At 41.5% G+C, this 20,218-nt stretch overlaps 1 protein-coding gene across 5 annotated transcripts; it reads right to left on the reverse strand.

Annotated features, from left to right (window-relative positions):
* Nucleotides 1–11,005: 11,005 nt before the first annotated feature.
* On the reverse strand, nucleotides 11,006–18,366 carry LOC309666169 (GTPase IMAP family member 2-like). Of its 5 annotated transcripts, none has more exons than XM_082473353.1 (3): nucleotides 17,772–18,366; nucleotides 16,852–16,887; nucleotides 11,006–15,823 (listed from the first exon to the last, which is right to left on the reverse strand). In XM_082473353.1, exons 2-3 carry the CDS (start codon nucleotides 16,877–16,879, stop codon nucleotides 14,850–14,852), a joined length of 1,002 nt encoding a protein of 333 aa, XP_082329479.1. In that variant the 5' UTR covers nucleotides 16,880–16,887; nucleotides 17,772–18,366; the 3' UTR covers nucleotides 11,006–14,849. The 5 variants fall into 5 exon arrangements, 3 of the variants coding, with proteins under 3 accessions (XP_082329479.1, XP_082329477.1, XP_082329478.1); XM_082473351.1 differs by having other exon boundaries at nucleotides 11,006–15,826; XM_082473352.1 differs by having other exon boundaries at nucleotides 16,852–18,366.
* Between the last annotated feature and the right edge of the window lie 1,852 nt (nucleotides 18,367–20,218).

A 20,218-nucleotide genomic window follows, 5' to 3' on the forward strand; every position in this document is an offset into this window, starting at 1 on the left:
AGGTTTAGCAGACAAAGGGTTGGTTCCTGCACACACTGGAATCTGTCTGCCATAGGGTCGAGTTCGACATCCTGTCGTAGGAAAAGTGTGGGGTATTTGGGGGCGAATGGGCTGGTTTTCAGAAGACCAATAGAACAATTTCACTGAGAGGTTTTGTTTGGAGCACGTGGCTCAGTGAGGGTGGGAACATAATGATACCGTACTTGTCCTGTGGAGCCCTAGGAATAGATTCCCGGTACCCAGGCCTCTCGGGGGCATGGTGCTTGTCAGGGATGGGGGTGTGGCTGGTACGGGGGAAGTTAAGAGCTAAAACTGAGACGTACGCCCCTCCTAGTTGGGGCACCTGGTGAGTTTCAGTTTTCTCATCTGTCAAATGGGATGAGAGTCTTAGTGAAGCTTTATGAAACCCCGTGAAGCTTATGAAAGTCAGAAGAGCTAAGAAGTTGGCAACTAGACGGAAAAGGCCTCCGCGCTGTGGAAAGCGATGGGCCGTGAACGCGGGGTGAGCGGTTCCCGAAGCCGCTTCCCTCCCACTAGGAATCCGCGGTTGCCCATAACGCTCACCACCGGCGCCCCGTTTCACTGATGGGAGAGCCCAGAAGTCTGGTAACCGGTGTCAGATCCCACGAGAAATCAGTAGCCCTAACTCAACCGCGGGCTCCAGGACCCCCCCACCCCCACCCCGGGTCTCCACCCAGGACGCTGGGACCCCCGCCGGGTTCCCCTTACCAGGCGCGGCGCTGCGGCCTGGGTGCCGGCGGGTCGGCGCGAGCGCGCGGCCGAAGGTTCCAGGGCACGGCTGCAGGGCAAGAAGGAAAATGGGGCTAACGGAGTGCGCCCCCTGTCCCCGCAGCTGGGGACACCCCCTCCGGATGGGGCGAACCTGCTGCCGCGGAAACCGGAGAGCAGCGAGCTCGGAGCGTGCTGCCCCCCTAATGGGATGCTTCCTGTCGGAGCCCGCGGGCGCCCCGCCCCCTGCCGCTTCCTCTTTAAGACGTGTGGAAAGAAGTGATGTTTGGAGCGTGAAAGAGAAGAACACGGGCCCCAATCCCCCCTGTTCCCCCGTTGCTAAAGGGCCCCGTTGCCTCCGCGGGCGTGCGCTGCTCTCCGGCCACCATTCCCGGAAGATCAACGTTTCATCTCTCTTGTTGAGTCCCAGTACCTCTCACTCTAACGCAGACCCCGCTGATCTGAGTCTCCCTGTGAAAGCACCTACAAAGAGACCTACTGAGAAAATTAGTTATTTTCTTTGGCGCAAGAAAGAATCACTGGCTTTTCAGGAAGGAGGACTTCTCTACCTTCGTGAAAAGCTGGAGCCCAGATGTGGAACAGGTTAGAATGGAGCCTTCGTCCTTTCCAGAAACTCCCCAGGGCTGGGAGTCAGAGAGTGACTACCCTTGTCTTGTGTTTCTTGGGGTTGGGTGTCTCTTCTTGGGGGTGTGTGTGTGATATTTGAGGAGTGGTAAGCAGTTCTCTTCAGCGTATCCATGAGCTATTTCGCTAGCATGTGGAAGAATAGATCTTAGGTGTTTTCAGATGTAGTAAATCAGGGGATATACACGATTTAACACTATTTCCAAAGTAAAAAGGAGTGCCTAAAATTAATGGTATAATGGGTGAAAGGAAATATAAAATAAACAAGAATTGGGCCAAGAATGAGATTGAATGTAAGGTATAAAAATAATTAAGACGCCAAATAATAATTAAAACAAAACACTACATCATTTTGGAAGACAACTACTTAAAAAAAAAAAGAGGTAAAAGACAAATTTAGAAAAAATCTCAAAATATTTTATTGCTGGAATAAACAAGCGCAAATCCAGTTGTATCAGAAAAGGCAAACATTGCCACTATCAGATGAAGGCTCCCAGAGCACCAAAAAAAAAAAAAAAGACCTAACACCATACACAAAAATAAACTCAAAATGGATCACAGGCCTAAATGTAAGGCTGGACACTATAAAACTCTTAGAGGAAAACACAGGCAGAACACTCTTTGGCATAAATCGCAGCAAGATATTTTTTGACCCACCTTTTAGAGTAATGAAAATAAAAACAAAAATAAACAAATGGGGCCTAATTAAACTTAAAAGCTTTTGCCCAGCAAAGGAACCCATAAACAAAACGAAAAGACAACTCTCAGAATGGGAGAAAATATTTGCAAACGAAGCCACCGACAAGGGATTAATCTCCAAAATACACAAACAGCTCCTGCAGCTCAGTACCAAAAAAACAAACAACCCAATCAAAAAATGGGTGGAAGACCTAAGTGGACATTTCTCCAAAGAAGACATACAGATGGCTAATAAGCACATGAAAAGATGCTCAACGTCACTAATTATTAGAGAAATGCAAATCAAAACTACAATGAGGTATCACCTCACACTGGTCAGAGTGGCCATCATCAAAAAATCTACAAACAATAAATGCTGGAGAGGGTGTGGAGAAAAGGGAACCCTCTTGCACTGTTGGTGGGAATGTAAATTGATACAGCCACTATGGAGAACGGTATGAAGGTTCCGCAAAAAACTAAAAATAGAACTACCATATGACCGAAGAATCCCACTACTGGGCATGTACCCGGAGAAAACCATAATTCAAAACGATAAAATGCATGCACCCCAATATTCATTGCAGCACTATTTACAATAGCTAGGACATGGAAGCAACCTAAATGTCCATAGACAGAGGAATATGGGTAAAGAAGATGTGGTACATATATACAATGTAATATTACTCAGCCATAAAAAGGAACAAAATAGTGCCATTTGCAGAGATGTGGATAGACCTAGAGACTGTCATACAGAGTGAAGTAAGTCAGAAAGAGAAAAAAGCAAATATCGTATAATATCGCTTATATGTGGAATCTAGACAAATGGTACAGATGAACTTATTTGCAAAGCAGAAATAGAGACACAGGTGTAGAGACCAAACATACGGATACCAAGGGGGGACGGGGGTGGGTGGGATGAACTGGGAGATTGGGATTGACATATATACACTACTATGTATAAAATAGATAACTAATAAGAACCTACTGCATAACACAGGGAACTCTACTCAATGTTCTGTGGTGACCTAAATGGGAAGGAAATCTACAAAAAGAGGGGATATATGTATACGTATAACTGATTCACTTTGCTGTAGAGCAGAAAGTAACACAACATTGTAAAGCAACTACACTCCAATAAAAATTTTAAAAAATAAATTTAAAAAAAGCTTCAAAAAAAAATGAGTCTTGGGTCATAGCCTAGCTCTGGCTTCCCCAAGGACTTACAGGAATTCCTCTTCTAGGGAATTCAATCCATTGGGTATTCTCTGGAAAGAGTAGTGGCATCTGCCCAGCCAGGCAGTTGAATATTGAATATTGTAAAAGAATATTGAATATTGTACAATACTGAATACTGTACAAGACTATGTAAGAGGGTATGCATTGTTTAAATCTTCTGCTTGAAAAACTCATCATGGCCAAAAACAACTCTCGTAAGTAAGGCAAACATGAACCTCTTTAGATAAAATGCAGCAGATCCAGGCAGCAGGGCATGGAAATATGAAAGAAACTTCATCAGTACACGATCAAGGAATTTTTAAGCGTGAAGAGATAAAAGAAAAGGTGAGAGGAGATATATGTGTTTGATATGAATATATATATATATTCACTTAGACAGTTTTTGAGAAATTTTGGTATTTTGACTCTGTATCCGGTTAAGGAAACTCTTCCTATAGGACAGTAAGGAAAAATAAGTTCCAATTCTGATTTGCCACGTTTTACCCTTAGAAAATCACTTGACTCTCAGTAGATTACTTTCCTCTTCAAATAAAAGGCTGTAAATTATTTGTCATCCACACTGTGCAGAGCTGGACCGTTTTTGACAACTTCAGTGGCCTCTGCCATACATTCCCAGATACCCTGCCACTGAAGAAAGGCAGGAGGGGCCGTGGGCCTGGCCGTGAGGGCTGCCTGGTGTCCCACACCCTGGGTGTGAATCACAGCCCAACCCCTGCCAGCCTTGTAACCCTGGGAAGCTGCTTAACCTAAGTGCTAAACCTCTTCTGCACAAATGGGATCAATAATGTAGCGCTGTCCTCATAGGGCTGTTGGGAGGATAAGATGAGACCATCTCTTCTTCCCTCCCTCTTGCCCTCCTCTTCCTCTCCTCTCTCTTAAACCTGCTGCCTAGTAAGATACCTGGTTAACCCTCCACCCTTGCTCCCTAACACCTTCTACCTGGTGGAGCACGTTCCCTCTAGTGCACAGTTGGATTCCCTCTACATCCCCTTCTGTGGCGATCAGAGGAGGTTTATTCATTTTACCTTGGGGACGGAGGTGCAGGTTAGTCAAAGAACTCAATATCTCACAGCAGGTCAGGGGCAGAGATCTAGGTCAAATGCCAGGCCCAGGGCTCTTTGCTGTTTCATCCCAGCATCGAGAAACCTCTGGGGCTTCTCCCTGTTCAGTGTTGAGATAGCCCGTCCCCCTTACTACCCGGAGCTCATACCTGGGGGCAAACACGCGTTGGGAGGCGTGTTCTTACCATAGGCGTTTTCTTCATCTCTTGCTGTCTTCTGTCCTCTCATGATTAACTGAAAGAGTCCCAAACACCATTTGGAACTCTTTCAATCATTCATTCATCAAATAAGTATAACTACCTCCAATGTGTCAGGCAAAGTCCAAAGAGCTGGTGACACCACAGTGAAAAAGTCATAGTTCCTGCCCTCTCTGAGCATCAGAATTTAGGTAAGACAGTGGAATAGCCTGGTCTGGGGTTGGGATGATACTGTGAGAACACTTGGTGAGCTTGTTTTGTCTTTTCAGGACCTTGAAATGCGCAGAGCAGAGGGGAGATGATAATACTCTATGTCAATGAGTAAGCTTTAGATATTAATTTTTCCAGGTAATTTTATGTTAGTGACATAAGCGGTAGAAAATAAGTTTTCCCTGGAGATTCAGCAGCTGGGGGTGGGGTGGGGGGCTTTGGAAAACCCTGAGAACAAGAAAGTTTGCTCGCTGACTTAGGACCTACCTTAGGGTTGTTGGCCTGGGAAACAAACAAGAAGAAAATTGGAATTTTGTTTTTGGAAATCGGAAGACAAACGTTATTTCCCAAACTGGTCTGGAGAGCTCCTGTTCTCAGAGAACCGCATGACTTGGCTCGTCCTAATATGTCTACATATGGTGAGATGGGGATGCTCCCCCCCAGCTCTTTATGTTCTTGCCTCAAACCTGAGGCTTCTCAAGGTAAAGTGATCTTACCCACTCAAACATTATTTAATAAAATTAAACATTCTGTGTTCAAGTTTGCCTGATCACACGAACGCCTGAGCACGAGAGCACAGTCTCTCCTCCGTCTACTCCAGCCTCATTTCCACCTAATCCCCTCCCCAGGCAGCCCCTCCACAGACAGCAGATTTCAGGGCCTTTGCCAACCCACCTCGTGCGTTCATTCCTAGGACCATTCATCCCACCACACATTTCTGCCGGAGTCCTGTCCTGTGCTTCAACGTCCATTTCAAATTCTACCTCTTCATGTCGCCCACCTGGTTCCTACAGGTAACTGTGTTCACCCCCTACTGACACCAACAACGAAGCAAAAGCAAAGGGAGAGGTTGGCTGAATAACCTGTCTCTGGCCAAAGGACTCAGATGGCAGGTTTGCCTAGAACTCAAACCAAAGGGGTCGGTGTTTCTGCAGTAACTCTCCTGCCGCTGCCCCCGGTTACACCCCTCCCAAAGCTTTCTGTAAAGTTTACCCCAGGGGTAAATCACAAATGTGATTAGTTATTTTGTGTCTAGAAATCAACAAACTCCTATAATTGACACCAGAGCAGATATGAAGAAAAAGCCGCAAGGTTCAGAGCCAAGAAGAAGAATTTAGCTAAAGCAAGATGTCCTCGTCAAAGCTGGAAATGAGGAAGTGAGTTACAGGGAATCCACAGAACTCTTGAGTAGGTGACTGGACTTTCCATATAGTTTGAAATGGGGGTTAAAATCATTTAAGATAATTTTCAGGAAGGAGGTGAGCTCCCACTGAAATCTGGGATGACAAATGGTTCTTAGTTATTGAACTACGTAAAACATGTAGAGTCCTGTATTCGGAATACTCTGAAAATTCAAAGTTCGTGTAGTTCAGTGCCTCTCAGACTTGCTGTTTTTCAGAATTACTTGAGTGTTCTTTAAAAATGTCCATTCTGGAGGGACCACGCTCAGAAATTCCGATTTATGAACCTGATGTATCTGATGTAATCAGTCCACAAATCAGAGTTTGGAAACGAGCTATTTATTCAGACCCCTTCACTGTACAGATGATGAAATTGAGGTGTCCCTGCAGCTGGCGTGGGAGAGACCTGAATTAGGGAGCAGACATGTAAGGGGTCATGCAGGGAGAGGGGTTGAAGACCTAGTTCTGGACCTCTTAAATTCCTTGAGGGTCCCCTCCTGTGGACAGAGGGGAGAGGGAGAATCTGGGGGGTGAATTCTGATGGTATCCTGACTCACCACATTGTAACTTGCTCTGAAGTTAGACTGCTTTGGGGGCCACAGAAATATCTTCTGCCTGTGCTGAAAATGCCATTTGGGCAATGTTGAATGCCTTTTAAAATGTATTTTATTCCTAGATGTGGTTCCAGCACACACTTCTCTTACTGTATGGAGGGAGTGTGGAAGGAGACAGGAATGTGTGTCCTCCAGACTGGAGAAGAGGCTCATAAACCTTCTTTTGAACTTCCTCTACTGGAAACTTGTGACATCTTTACAGATCTGGACGCCCCATCTTAATGGCTCCGGCTCTTACTTACCCGCATGGTGCCTGCTGGAACCCAGGTGCTCAGACAGTAAATGCTCTCAGAGCCATGTTCCTTCTGCTTGGTCGCAGCTCCTGTCCCCTGCCGGGGCTCGCCCTTCCTGGTGACAGACTCTGACAGGTGATCTGAGAAAGCCCTGATCTCTGCTTTCCCTTCGGTTGTGAGTTCGGCAGGCTGTTTTCTCCCAGTGTGCACAGAGGAAGTCTCAGACCTTTGAGACTCAGAGCTCTGGAAAGCGCAGAGGGAGGGTTAGGTGGTGGTGACGACTTAAAGAGACAGGAACATTCATTGTGGGCTTAAAGCATTTCTCTTACAAAACCTCCCTCCTGTTGTGACTAATGTGGTGTGTGTCTCCAGCAGGGCCCCTCGATACCAAATATCTTGTCATACCTGAGGAAGGGAAGGGTGTTATAGGACCCCGAGGCCTGACTCTCCTTCTAGAACTGTTTAGTGATCTAATCTTCAATGACTTTTTACCCTGTAGCATTTTTTCCCCATATCAAATAAGTCCAGAGAGCCTCCTGCCCCAGAACAAAGAACATGGTAGCTTTTCTCAACAGCTGTCCATTGACTGGACACCCATGTGCCCAGTGCTCCTCTGGCGTCCAGTCTGTCAGAAAAATCCAGAAGCAGAGTTTTATCTGAGAAAGGAAGTCTCAGCTACTGAAGGACTTGAAGCTAGCCGGTATGTTGAGGATGGATAGCTTTACACAATTCCTAAATTAGCCTTATGAGGAGGCTTAGTCTGGTCATCTGTGTTGGTATCAGCAATTCTAGTTATTCTGTCTTCTCTCAAGAGGGCCGTGAGAGTGAGGTCAGCAAAAGAGCCAATGGTGTGGTGAACAGGCTACAAAAGGACTGGCCCTAGGACTGGTCAGGTCACCAACCTAACTCAAACTTTCTGGAGTTGACTGTCCCTGTGTGTGGGAAGGAGGGCTGTCCTGAGCCCTATTCTACTGACTGGGGCCTGCTTTTTCATCTCTTTCTTTCCAGCCCATTTTTTCAGGTAGGAAAGAGACCCAACTTCCACTATTTTCCATTCTTTATTTCAGGTACAGAATCTCTCGAATGACTGACGCTCCCGTTGTTTCCATTCAGCATCGTTGAAGCCAGGAGTCTCTCATTCTCCCACTAGATCAGCAGGGCCAGGACTAGTGTGAGGCAAGTTTGGTGTCCAGGGCACAAAGTTGAAGGAGGCACTCACTGCCAAGGTCTCTCAAGTGCCAACCCTACAGGTGAAGGGCCCTGGGAGTGAGGACTTCCTTAGGACTGAGGTGCACATGGCTCCTCACTGGCTGCACCCTAGTCCAGGCCACATAGACCAGTCTTGACTAAGTCTTTGACACCCAACATGTACCTTTCATGAAGATGCTTTCAGTGCCTCTTTGACATCTCCTTGCCATTCAGGGTTCTCATGCACGCATGTGGTGTCTTCCTTCAACCAGTTGTGACTCTCTGCCTGAGGATTTACCTGGTTACGAGAGGATGCTTGGCTAGTGCACGGAGCAGCCTGAAGTCATCAGAGAGCTAAGGTCCCCAGGAGCAGACCTCAATCTGTGACAGTGAGAAGTTAGGGGATAAATACCCCAGTTTCCTTGCTTACTAAATTGTGCACTGCCCACCAAGTGGGATAACTCTGAGGTATATTCTGGACCAACTGCTGTGGTCCCCGGCAGGATGGAGACCCAGTTGTCTGTGGTGGGAACTCCCTCACCATTGTCTACAGTGGTAACAGGCTCATGAACACAACCTGGGGCGGCTCCTTTCCCTTCCCTGTCTCACATTCCCACAGCCCTACTAGTGCTTTCTGGGATCGCCTTCCTACTCCAAAGTAGCTGTCTGTCTCCATTTTCCTCTGCATTCTGATTAGCTTTTGGTTATTTGCCATTGTCTCTGGGCTTGGTCCCCTGTTATTCACCAATTTGCCATCGGTTGTGGAAACCTATCCAAGGCCAAAGCCCTGAGACTACTGGGTCTCAGAACCATCCAGGGCTCCTGCTTCCTCTCCTCCCTATTTCCATTCTTCCTTCTTCTCCTTTCAGACTTGCATGTATATCGTTTTCTTCTCTATCCTTATAAATCCAGTAAAAATGACACAGAAGAAAAACATCCTTCCTGAACAGACCTTCAGAACAGAATAATAAGAAGTTCAAATTTTCTGGGATCATTCTTCATCCCTGATGTCTCCCTGCCTTTTCTAGATATGGCAAGATCTCAACTATCAGCATCCCCAGGGCTAGAAAGGAATAAGAACTATCCAAATATCATCTCAGGAGAGGAGATTATAGGGAAATATATCTTCAATCAAATATTGACTATCTGAAAGACATTGGCCCCACTATGCACCAGCATTTAGAAGGACTATTTTAGTGTCATGTAGATCCTACTTTCTTTTTGTGGGAGAGAGAGAGGTTGTGGCCACCAAGCTTTACTTGTTAGAAGTACCAGTGAAGTAGGTGTCATCCAGGATTCAGTTTCATAGGACAAGCACCAGGGCAAGCTTCCTAGTTTGATAGCATAACATAAAAGGAGATGGAAGTTTATAAGCCAAATCAGAAGTAAAACGCTGTGTGTTTCATATTCCAATGTTATGTACAATGGGACACTGGAGTCCAAGATAGAAAATAAAAGTTCCAAGTGAGAGAGATGCAAATGTTAACACAAACTGAGACTTGTGCAAGAACTTAGGATGAGTTTCAGTTAATAAAAGACCAGGAGAAAGGACTGGGAGGGGGTATATTTGAAGCAATACCAGCGTGCCAGAAAACAAATGAATGGGCAAAAAACACTCAGAGAAAATGTGTAGGATATGAAGAAAAAAGGACTGAGAATAGAACACCAGAGACCTTACAGTTCTGGAACCATTAAGAGGAAAACAGTACAAATGTTTGAAAAGTGGAATGCTAGCTGAAAAGTGTGTTGTTATTAAAGACAAGCTGCAGAAAATATGAAAAAGAAAAAGAATCCATTAAAATGTGGGATTTTTTGCTTCTGGTTAAGCTGGAGAAAGATTCAAAAGCCCTCAGCTTCCACACTGACAACAAGAATTGGACAGAATGAAAATATACTTCTCTATGTCAAAGGATGGTGGAAGCAAGGAAGCACTCAGGAACTGAATTCTAGATATAAAAGAGCCCTTTATAGATGAGGAGAGAGCTGGGGAGCCTTCTATACCTGGGGTAAGTACTTGGTGTGGATATAAACATTTGGAGGTATTGGCTTGTCACAGACAGATTTTGCAGATTGGAGGAGAAGTCAGATGATCATTTGACAACAATGTGGGTTATCTAAATAGGTCGGAATCTGTATGATCCTAAAGGCAATGCTAAATTGTCTATCTGGAAAACTCCTCCTGTTCTCATCACAATATTTTTTCCTAAGAAAGCAGCAATGGGGAAGGGTCAAGAAAATAATGAGAAATTATTCTATCCCATTAGGCCCTGCTAGTGAGGTAAAGCCATTTCAAATTAGAGCCTTACACCTTTCTCAGTTCAAATGTTGATTAGATAAAATGTTGCTTAGATAAGAGATTGTTATGTGTAGTATGAATCTGAAGTGAACTTAATTGATTTAATGGTGGCTCATTCTCATTTCAACTCAAGCATTGGAGCCAATGATGTGATCAGTGTAATCACTAGACAGATAAATGAACTTGCACTATCCATAAAATAAACCAAACCTGGGGAAACATAAGCTTTAGACTTCAGTTTTATTGTCTGCAATATAAATTTATGTGACATATGAAGAGTCAGGAAAATACAGCTCATAATCAAAAGATTAAACATTAGAAGCAGAACCACAGATGACTCATTCATTGGAACTTAGGACTTTAAAATAGCTATCATAAAAGTGTTAAAGAAGTTATAGAAAAATAAATATAATGGGTTAAGAGTTGAAGAATTTCATGAGAGACATATAAAATCAAAAGCATTAATTCTGGAAATAGAACATAAAATATTTGGAAAACAAAACATTTATTGGCTGGACCTCATAACATATTGAACATTGAAGAAAGGACCTATGAACTTGAAGACAGGCCATGAGAATTTATTGAGACTAAAGCATAAAAGGAAAATATAAAAAATAAACAAACACAGCACTAGTGATCACTGGGATAGTATCAAACAGTCTAATGTAATTAGAATCCAAGAAGGAGAAGAAAAGACTGAACTGGTAGGAAAAAATATTTGAATATATAATAACTGGTAGGAAAAAATATTTGAATATATAATGACCAAAATTTTTAAATTTTGGTGAAAAACTTCAACCCATAAATCCAAAAATTTTAACTTTATGTGGGAAATACAAAGAAAACCAAAATCCAGGCACTTTACAGTCAAACTGCTAAAAACAAAAACCAAAAAAAAAAAAGAAAGAGAGAGAGAGAATAATTTAAAATTAACTAGGGGAGGAAAAAAAGACACATTACACACAGGGAAACAATATAAGAATAATAATTTCCTATCAGAAATAATGCAAACCAGAAAACATTGGAATATCAATATATTTAAAATGCTGAAGGAAAATGAAAGATCAGCCCGGCAAAACTACCCTCCAAATATGAAGATTGAAAAAAGACATTTTAAGATAGAAAAGCAAAAAGAATTTGTCCCACAATTCTTCAGGCTGAAGGAGAAAGATACCAGATAGAAACTTGGATCAACAGGAGAGAATAAAGTTTTCTGGAAAATTTAAATATGTGGGAAATATGAAAAGACTGCTATTTTGATTATTGCTTAGTTTCTTTTTTTTAATTTTTTTATTTTTTTAATTTGTTTTTTATTCTAAAATTCAGTGTACAGTCCCAGTTATAAGCTGGGATATCAAAATCGAAGTGAAAATAAACTTGTGCTCGTGACTTCATTTTGCCTTGCAAGACAAAGTTCTTTTTACTTTCATCTATCTTTGACAAATAACAACTGTCTATATTTATTTATTTATTTTTGTTTTTTACTGTTTCTTTTTTTCTTTTTTCTTTTTTAAATCAGTCATCAATTTTATACACATCACTGTATGATTATTGCTTAGTTTCTTAAAAATGAAATTGACTAAAGCAAAATATTAATAACCTATTGTGAGTTTCTAACATATGAAGAAGCAAAAAATGACAATATCACAAAGGAAGGGTAGAGATTAGATGCAAGTACACTTTCATAAGGTTCTTTTATTAATATCTTCTTTGAAGTGGTCCACTCTTAATTCAAGGTAGAGGATAATATGTTAGGGATAAATACTTTAGTTTCTAGAGCAACCACTTAAAAAACAAAAGGGCAAAAGAGGAGAGGAAATGGAATAATTTTGAAAAAAATCAACACACAAAAATGAAAAAAAGAGGAACAATGAAAATATGGGGCAACAAAGCAATCTACAGATTCAATGCAACCCCTATCAAATTACCAATGGCATTTTTCACAGAACTAGAACAAAAAATTTTACAATTTTTATGGAAACACAAAAGACCCCAAATAGCCAAAGCAATTTTGAGAAAGAAAAACGAAGCTAGAGGAATCAGGCTCCCTGACTTCAGACTATACTACAAAAGTACAGTAATAAAGACAGTATGGTACTGGCACAAAAACAGAAATATAGATCAATGGAACAGGACAGAAAGCCCAGAGGTAAACCCCTGCACCTACGGTTACCTTATCTTTGACAAAGGAGGTAAGAATATGCAATGGAGAAAAGACAGCCTCTTCAATAACAGATGCTGGGAAAACTGGACAGCTACATGTAAAAGAATGAAATTAGAACACTTCTTAACACCATACACAAAAGTAAACTCAAAATGGCTTAAAGACCTAAATGTAAGGCCAGACACTATAAAACTCTTAGAAGAAAACATAGGCAGAACACTCTTTGACATAAATCACAGCAACATCCTTTTTGACCCACCTCCTAGAGTAATGAAAATAAAAACAAAATAAATAAATGGGACCTAATTAAACTTAAAAGCTTTTGCACAGGAAAGGAAACCATAAACAAAACGAAAAGACAAAGCACCGAGCTGATCTCCCTGTGCTATGCGGCTGCTTCCCACTAGCTATCTATTTTACATTTGGTAGTGTATATATGTCCATGACACTCTTTCACTTTGTCCCAGCTTACCCTTCCCCCTCCCTGTATCCTCAAGTCCATTCTCTAGTAGGTCTGTGTCTTTATTCCCGTCTTGCCCCTAGGTTCTTCATGACCATTTTTTTTTTTTTAGATTCCATATATATGTGTTAGCATACGGTATTCGTGTTTCTCTTTCTGACTTACTTCACTCTGTATGACAGACTCTAGGTCCATCCACCTCACTACAAATAACTCAATTTCGTTTCTTTTTGTGGCTGAGTAATATTCCATTGTATATATGTGCCACATCTTCTTTATCCATTCATCTGTCAGTGGACACTTAGGTTGAAAAAGCACAGACTTTTCAATAAATGATGCTGGACATCCACATGCAAAAAAAAAAAAAAAAAAAACGAATCTAGTCACAGACCTTATACCTTTCACAAGAATCAATTCAAAAGAGATCATGGATATAAATGTAAAATGTAAAGCTATAAAATTCCTAGAAGATAACACTGGAGAAAATCTAGGAGATCTTGGGTTTGGTGATGACTTTTTAGATAAAACACTAAAAGCATGATTTATGAAAGAAAAAATTGATGAGTTGAACTTCTTTGAAATTAAAAAATTCTGGGCAAAAGACATTTTTAAAACCGCGCAATGAAATGGAACAGAGAAAATATAAAGGAGAAAATCAAAGTTAGATTTTTGTAAAATTTATAAAATTAAACTTCTAGCCAGGCTGATCAAACAAAAAGAAATAATCATAAATTGCCAATATCAGAATTCGAAGAGGAACAAGTATTGGGTTGGCCAAAAAGTTCTTTTGGATTCCCAAACGAACTTTTTGGCCAACCCAATAATTTAGTTCTTGTACATATTAAAGGGATGATAAAATATTTTATGTTTCTGCAAATAAATTCAACTACTTAAGTATAATGGAAAAATTCCTTGAAAAGCACAGCATACAAAAATGAGCATAAGAGGAAATAAAAAAACAGCACATTTGGTTAAAAAAGACTTTAAATATTAATTTATAACATTAGAATTTATAATATTAGGGAAGGTTTAATATAGGTTTGGGTCTGGGGATCGGAGACCTCAGAATCAGCTCTCTAACTTTACCAACAACCCAAGGCTGAGTTTCTTCATCTCGGGATTGATGCAGGCGTTTGTCTGTAGGTCAACCCTGCCTTCTGGGTTTGCCTGTCCTCATGGCTCTCAACTCCCCTTTTAGCTCCACATCCTTTTCATGTGTATTGTCTGCTTCCTTCTTGGAGTTTTCCTAATTTTCTAGTGAGCTCATCAGTCATAAAGCTTGTGTTTATTTTAAAAAATTCTAGTTGCATTTAACAGGATGATGCCCAAAAATATTCAGTCCATCATCTTGTGTGAAGCGTAAGCCTCTGTGTGTGTTTCAATGCTAACTGGGAATGGGTACCAGGGATAAAATCTGGCTGAGCCTCTTTCAATGTTAAGCAAATTTGATGCACATAAAACAGACTACTGATGTGTGAGTGTGTCCGTGTGTGATTGTTGAGCATGCGTTGGTTGTGTTACACAAATGAGACACGTGTTCACTTACCATCTTCTGAGGGTAAAACCATAGCACAGACTTAAAGACATGTGATCTCAGGAACTTTACAGCTTACTTGTTATTTTACTGCACCCAGTAGAAATTTTATTGTTATTTTTGTTATATTCAGTAGAAATAGTAATAGTATAATGAAGAACAGGAGTTTTTAGGAACATAAAACTGACTTTAGAGATTTGCAAATGAGAGGAATTTTATGTTTACAACTTTCAAAAGGTATATTTCAAAACAAACAGTAACTTTTAAAATCATTTGGTTCCCTAACAAATAGAATGATGTTAAGACTTAAGCACTTCACAGAATCTCAAACGTTTAGTGCTGTCAGGCACTGTATTTTACAGGGGAGGCACAGTGTGTGATTCACCCACTAAATGACAGTGGGTAAAGAACCACTGATTGTAACTATAATATAGGAGTCTTGCATTCCAGTCTAACGGTCTTTCTAAAAATTATCATTAAATTTTGGGGTATAATTAACAGTAAGCTACAGAATAAATTGCACATGCTAAACAGTAAGCAGTAAAAGAAATTGCACATTCCGTGCCATACACAAAATAACAGAGTTAGCAATCTGACAAACACCTGAATACACAATAAAATACACATCACTATTAGGATTAGGGCTTTGACCATGGTTGAACGTCTCTGAATTTCCATGTACTTTATAAAGCTCTCTTTGAAATCCTGTAATCTCTCCTCTGACTGCACAGTTCCACATTCAGACCCTGTTACTAGGCTGTACAACCTATTGCTGTAGTGGTCACCCCTTTTCGCCATCACTAGGCTCTCAGTCAAGGCCATTAGCTCCTTCACTTGGTCATCCCGACTGCTCCCCTTAGCACGGTTATTAAAGGCACACACTCGCCCCCCACACGCAGCCACCAGCTCGCTTAGGGCTTTGTTATCTGAGCCATGGATGTAATCCATCAGGGAGCCTCCCTTGAGGTCTTCCTTGCGGGTGAAGAGGACAATTGTGTGCCTCATGGCATCCTCTCCAAAGATCTCCTTCACCCTCTGCACAGCCCGCTGGTCCTCGGTGGTGAATCGGCCCAGCTGTGTCACCAGGAGCAGCACGTGGGGTCCTGGTGCGGAGAGTAAGTAGCACCTGTGTACCTCTTTGTACAGGGAATCAGAGGGGTCCTTCCCAGAAAACATGTCTGGTGTGTCAATAACAACCATCTCTCTGTCTCCCCAGCTTCCCCGACTTTTACTGCAGGTCTTCGTCAAGGGCTGGGCACTCAGCCTGGACTCAAATGCTTGCGTCCCCAGGATGCAGTTCCCTGCAGCACTTTTGCCGGTTCCGGTTTTGCCCACCAGAATGACTCTCAGCTCCGATCCTCTGGCATGTTGAGCTTGTTGGCTCTTTGTATATGGTCCTGCTAAGAGCAAGTTTACTTAGAAGAAAAAAGACAAATACCATATGATATCGCTTATATGTGGAATCTAAAAAAAATGATACAAATGAACTCATTTACAAAACAGGTATAGATTCACAGCCATAGAAAACAAACTTACAGCTACCAAAAGGGAAACGGGCAGGGGAGTGATAAATTAGGAGTTTGGGATTAAAATATACACACTACTATATATAAAATAGATAACCGACAAGGACCTACTGTACAGCACAGGGAACTATACTCAATATCTTGTAATAACCTACAATGGAAAAGAATCTAAAAACCTATTCATATGTATGTGCGTGTGTGTGCGTGTGTGTGTATAACTGAATCATTTTGTTGTAAAACTGAAAGTAACACAGCATTGTAAATCAGCTATATTTCAATTAAAAAAAAGCAAAGGTGAAAAAAAATAGAGCAAGCTTGCTTTGTTATTACCACACTGATCATGCCAATGGAATATTTTTAATGATAAGGAAAAGTCTGGGAAAAGACACTCTCACAATGTATGGTATTTATGAAATAGAAGCTAACTCTATTATCAAATAAAATAATGATTTTTAAAACTCTAGATTTCTCTAGGTCTGCAGGGCATTGCCATGTTGGCTCCTAGAAAAACATATTTGGAGGATGAGTTAGAATTAAAAACATACCTTGTCATTCAAAGCTTGCCTATATCACCCAGTTCTGGCCCTGTAAAAGGCAAATTTTCTGGAGATGAGAGACGTGTAGCCAAGACTGTGGGTTCCATCTCCAGGTGGGGAAAGTAACCTGACTGTTCCAGGGCCAGAGATGGCTCCTCTGACCGTGGCTGGGCAGAAGTGTGGTCCCGACCACCAGTGAAATGGTTGGACCAGGAAAATACTGAAATGAGCATTGTGAAATGATTCTCTCCAGTGAAGAAACTGCTGCTCGCTTATACTTTGCTTCAAGAGGATAGCATGACTTTTATGCAAAATAAGCACAGAATGGGTAAAACAGGCACACACAGGAAGTCACTTTCTTACCAGAGTGACTGCATTCCTTTTGGCCCATGGCAGTTCCTGAGGGACAGAGAGACCAGAGACCAATTAAAAAACTATCATTTTTGAGCTACGACTCATGAGAGAACCTTATATTTCTAGAGCACGTTCACAACCATGCCTCATTTGTCTACAAAAAGCTGAGGAGGTGGGTGGAAAGAAGTACCATCTCTATTTTACAGAGAAATTTAGTCACTTGCTCAGAGTCAACCCAGTGAGTCAGAAAATGGGTTTCGCTTGTCGCCCCACCTACTTCTTCTTATCTCCATGCCCACCTCTCCTCTACTTTCCCTCCTCCCTGCAGGACCTCCCTGCCCACTCTTGCTTTCCGTGGCCACACACCTTCCCTTCCTTCTGCCTCCTTTCTAGGTCTGCCTTGGGTCCCAGGTTCAGACTGCTCTTTCCTTCGCTCCTTCCCCACCTCACCCAACCCCTCCCTCCACGCTGAGTCCTTGCTGAGAGGCTCAATGAATTAAGAACACGACTCCAGAAAAGTACACTGTCCTTTAAACCAGAAATACACTTCATTTGATCCGTTAATTACTTGAATTTTCCTCTTTCCATGAAGAAGCCTTGCCATTTAGTTCCTTTTCCTATACAGAGAGAAGTAACTTAAAACTGGCAGCCTGTACCAAGCGACAAGGCAGAGAAAATGCATGAGTTAATGACCTAATTCTTCCCAGTTAGCACTTTTTATTGGCTCTATGCAGAGGAAGCTCTCTTTGCCAGTAATGGGTAATCTAAATTCCATGAAGTTTACAGGTCCTGTAAACTGGCTTCACTTAAGCCAAATGCCATCACTCTAAATTGTTTCCCTGAAAATAGGGCAAATTTGTTTAAAATTTTTTTCTTTAGCCTGGGAGCTAGAAATCAACACTGCAGAACTTTCTTGAGTGTGGGCTTACCTGAGTTATTGTTGAAAGAAACAGAAGCCTCCCCAGTGAAATCTGTGACTTGCCCGTTCAGCTTGAAGAGAAAAAAAAAAAAAAAAAAAAAACCCAGAAAACTGGAAACCTAGTCTGCTTCTTCCTCTCTTGAATCTCCACTGAGTTTCCCCACTGCAAGTGAGCCCCAGCACATGCCTGTGATTCTCTTTTTAAAAATAGTTAAAATGGCAAAATTTAATGAATAATTTGTTGTCACGTGGACTGTTTTTTCTCAATAGTGAAAAAACCAATGTTTGAATCATTTAAACTGGACAGGAAAAAAAGGGGCGCCAGGGATGCTGGTAGATTTGCTTGCTTCCCACCCGGGCTGCGTCCCCGCAGTTACAGGTTTGCCTGAATGAACACCCCTCAACTCCCCCCAGGAGGAATGACACCTCATCCACACCGCAGCAGTGACTGTCCTAAAGGCAAGTGCCGCTGGGCTGGGGGGCAGAAAGAGCGTGGGTGTGAGGGGCACAGGACAGGGCACTATGCAGAGCGGGGAGGGTACAGAAAGGGGAACCCGGGAGAAGCCCATGTCTGTCTGACTGTAACAGTCATGTCCATCAGCGCATTTGGAAATAACTCACTCATGGTTTCCCTGCTTTTCCTTCCTGCCCAGCTCTGCAATGTCAGGGAGGCACCCTTGGGAAGCAATGATCTAGGCAGTGTCTACAATAATAATCTGAGTCTCTACATTCAGGAAGAATGACCCAAGGGGTTAAAGCTGAAATCACTCAAATGCTTTTATTCCCTTATTTATATGACGTTCACCACAGCAGGGGCAGAGAAAATGTGGGACTTAGATAGCCTTTAAATATCTCAGATTAGTAGTGATGCACTTTGCTTTCTCTCCCAACCACTGATGAGAAAAAATCACAGGTCCCGACCTCATTATAAGAGAGGTTGGGAAACGCAGTGGAGTCCCGGGACACGGGTGGACACCACTGCTTTGTCACACACTAACTATTATCACTGTTTTGCATTCTTCCACATCCTTTGCTATGCAGTCTTCTACTTAATATCAGTAATCTCTTCCTAAAAACAAACCATTCTGTGTCAAAATACTAACAGGGACCTATTTCTTATTGTTTTATATGAAAACAGATATAATGCAATATCAAATTCAAAACCCATCAATTTTCTAAATCACATGTAAAATTCACTAAAGTACTTATATAAAAACATTTTTTTAGAACAAAAGCTTAAAATATTGCTCTTTTGAATACCCAAAATATTTTTGGTTTATAAAAGAAAGTTATTGGATAAGTATCCTGACAAATAACTCAATTAAAAAATGGGCCAAGCACCTGAATAGATATCGTTTCTAAGAAGACATACAAATAGCCAACAAGTACATGAAAAGGTGCTCAACATCACTAATTATCAGGGGAATGCAAATCAAAACCACGATGAGATATCACCCCACACCTGTTAGGATGGCTATCATCACAAAGACAGGAGAGAAGTGTTTGTGAGGATGTGGAGAATTCACATGGTGGTGGGAATGTAAATCGGTATAGCTACTATGGAGAACAGTATGGAGATTCCTAAAAAAATTAAAAATAGAACTACTGCATGGTCCAGCAATCCGTCTTCTGGGTATGCATCCAAAGAAAACAAAATCAGAATCTTGAGGTGATACCTGCACTCCCATGTTCACTGCAGCATTATTCACTAGTCAAGATATGGGGAAAAAATCTGTGTCCATTAATGGATGAATGGATAAATATGTCTAAGCTGTATGTAATGGGATATTTTTCAGCCATGAGAAAGAAGGAAATCCTGTTATTTGCAAAGACATGGATGAAACTTAAGGCATATGCTACGTGAATTAACTGAGAGAAAGACAAATGCTCTATAAACTCACTTATAAGTGGAATCTAAAAAGAAAAAGTGGAACTCATGGAAAAGGAGAGTATAATGGTGATTGATTACTAGGTGTTAGAGGTTTGGGAAGATGCTGGTCAAAGGGTAAAAGCCTTCAGTTATGAGATAAATAAGTTGTGGGGATTTAACGTACAGCATGGTGACTATAATGCTGCCGTGTCTATTTGAAATTTGCTAAGACAGCAGATCTTAACCATTCTCACCTCATACACAAATAAGGTAACTATGGGAGATGATAGATGTGGCAATTAACCCGATTGTGATCATCATTTCACAAAATGTACCTATGTCAAATCATGAAGTTGTACACTTCAAATTTCTACAGTTTTATTGTCAACTGTATCTCAATAAAGCTGGAGGAAAAAAATAAACATTTTAAAAATAAAAAATAAAGATAGCAGAGGAGGATGTGGAACAATCAGAAATCTGCATTGTTGGTGAGAGTGTAAAGTGTTACAACATTGTGGGAAAATGTCTGGCAGTTTCTATGTCTTTCACTAGAATATTATGTCTCCCTTTATGTAGAGCACACATGT

This window comes from Balaenoptera physalus, assembly GCF_965194825.1.
Source record: "Balaenoptera physalus genome assembly, chromosome: 8".
Taxonomy (NCBI): domain Eukaryota; kingdom Metazoa; phylum Chordata; class Mammalia; order Artiodactyla; family Balaenopteridae; genus Balaenoptera; species Balaenoptera physalus.

Bases quoted from the DNA above. Each gene is read 5' to 3' on its own strand.
- LOC309666169 (XM_082473351.1), bottom strand. From the start codon at position 16,879: ATGGGCCAAAAGGAATGCAGTCACTCTG. The intron at 15,827-16,851 runs GTAAGAAAGTGA...ACTTGCTCTTAG, and splicing joins AAAGGAATGCAGTCACTCTG to CAGGACCATATACAAAGAGC.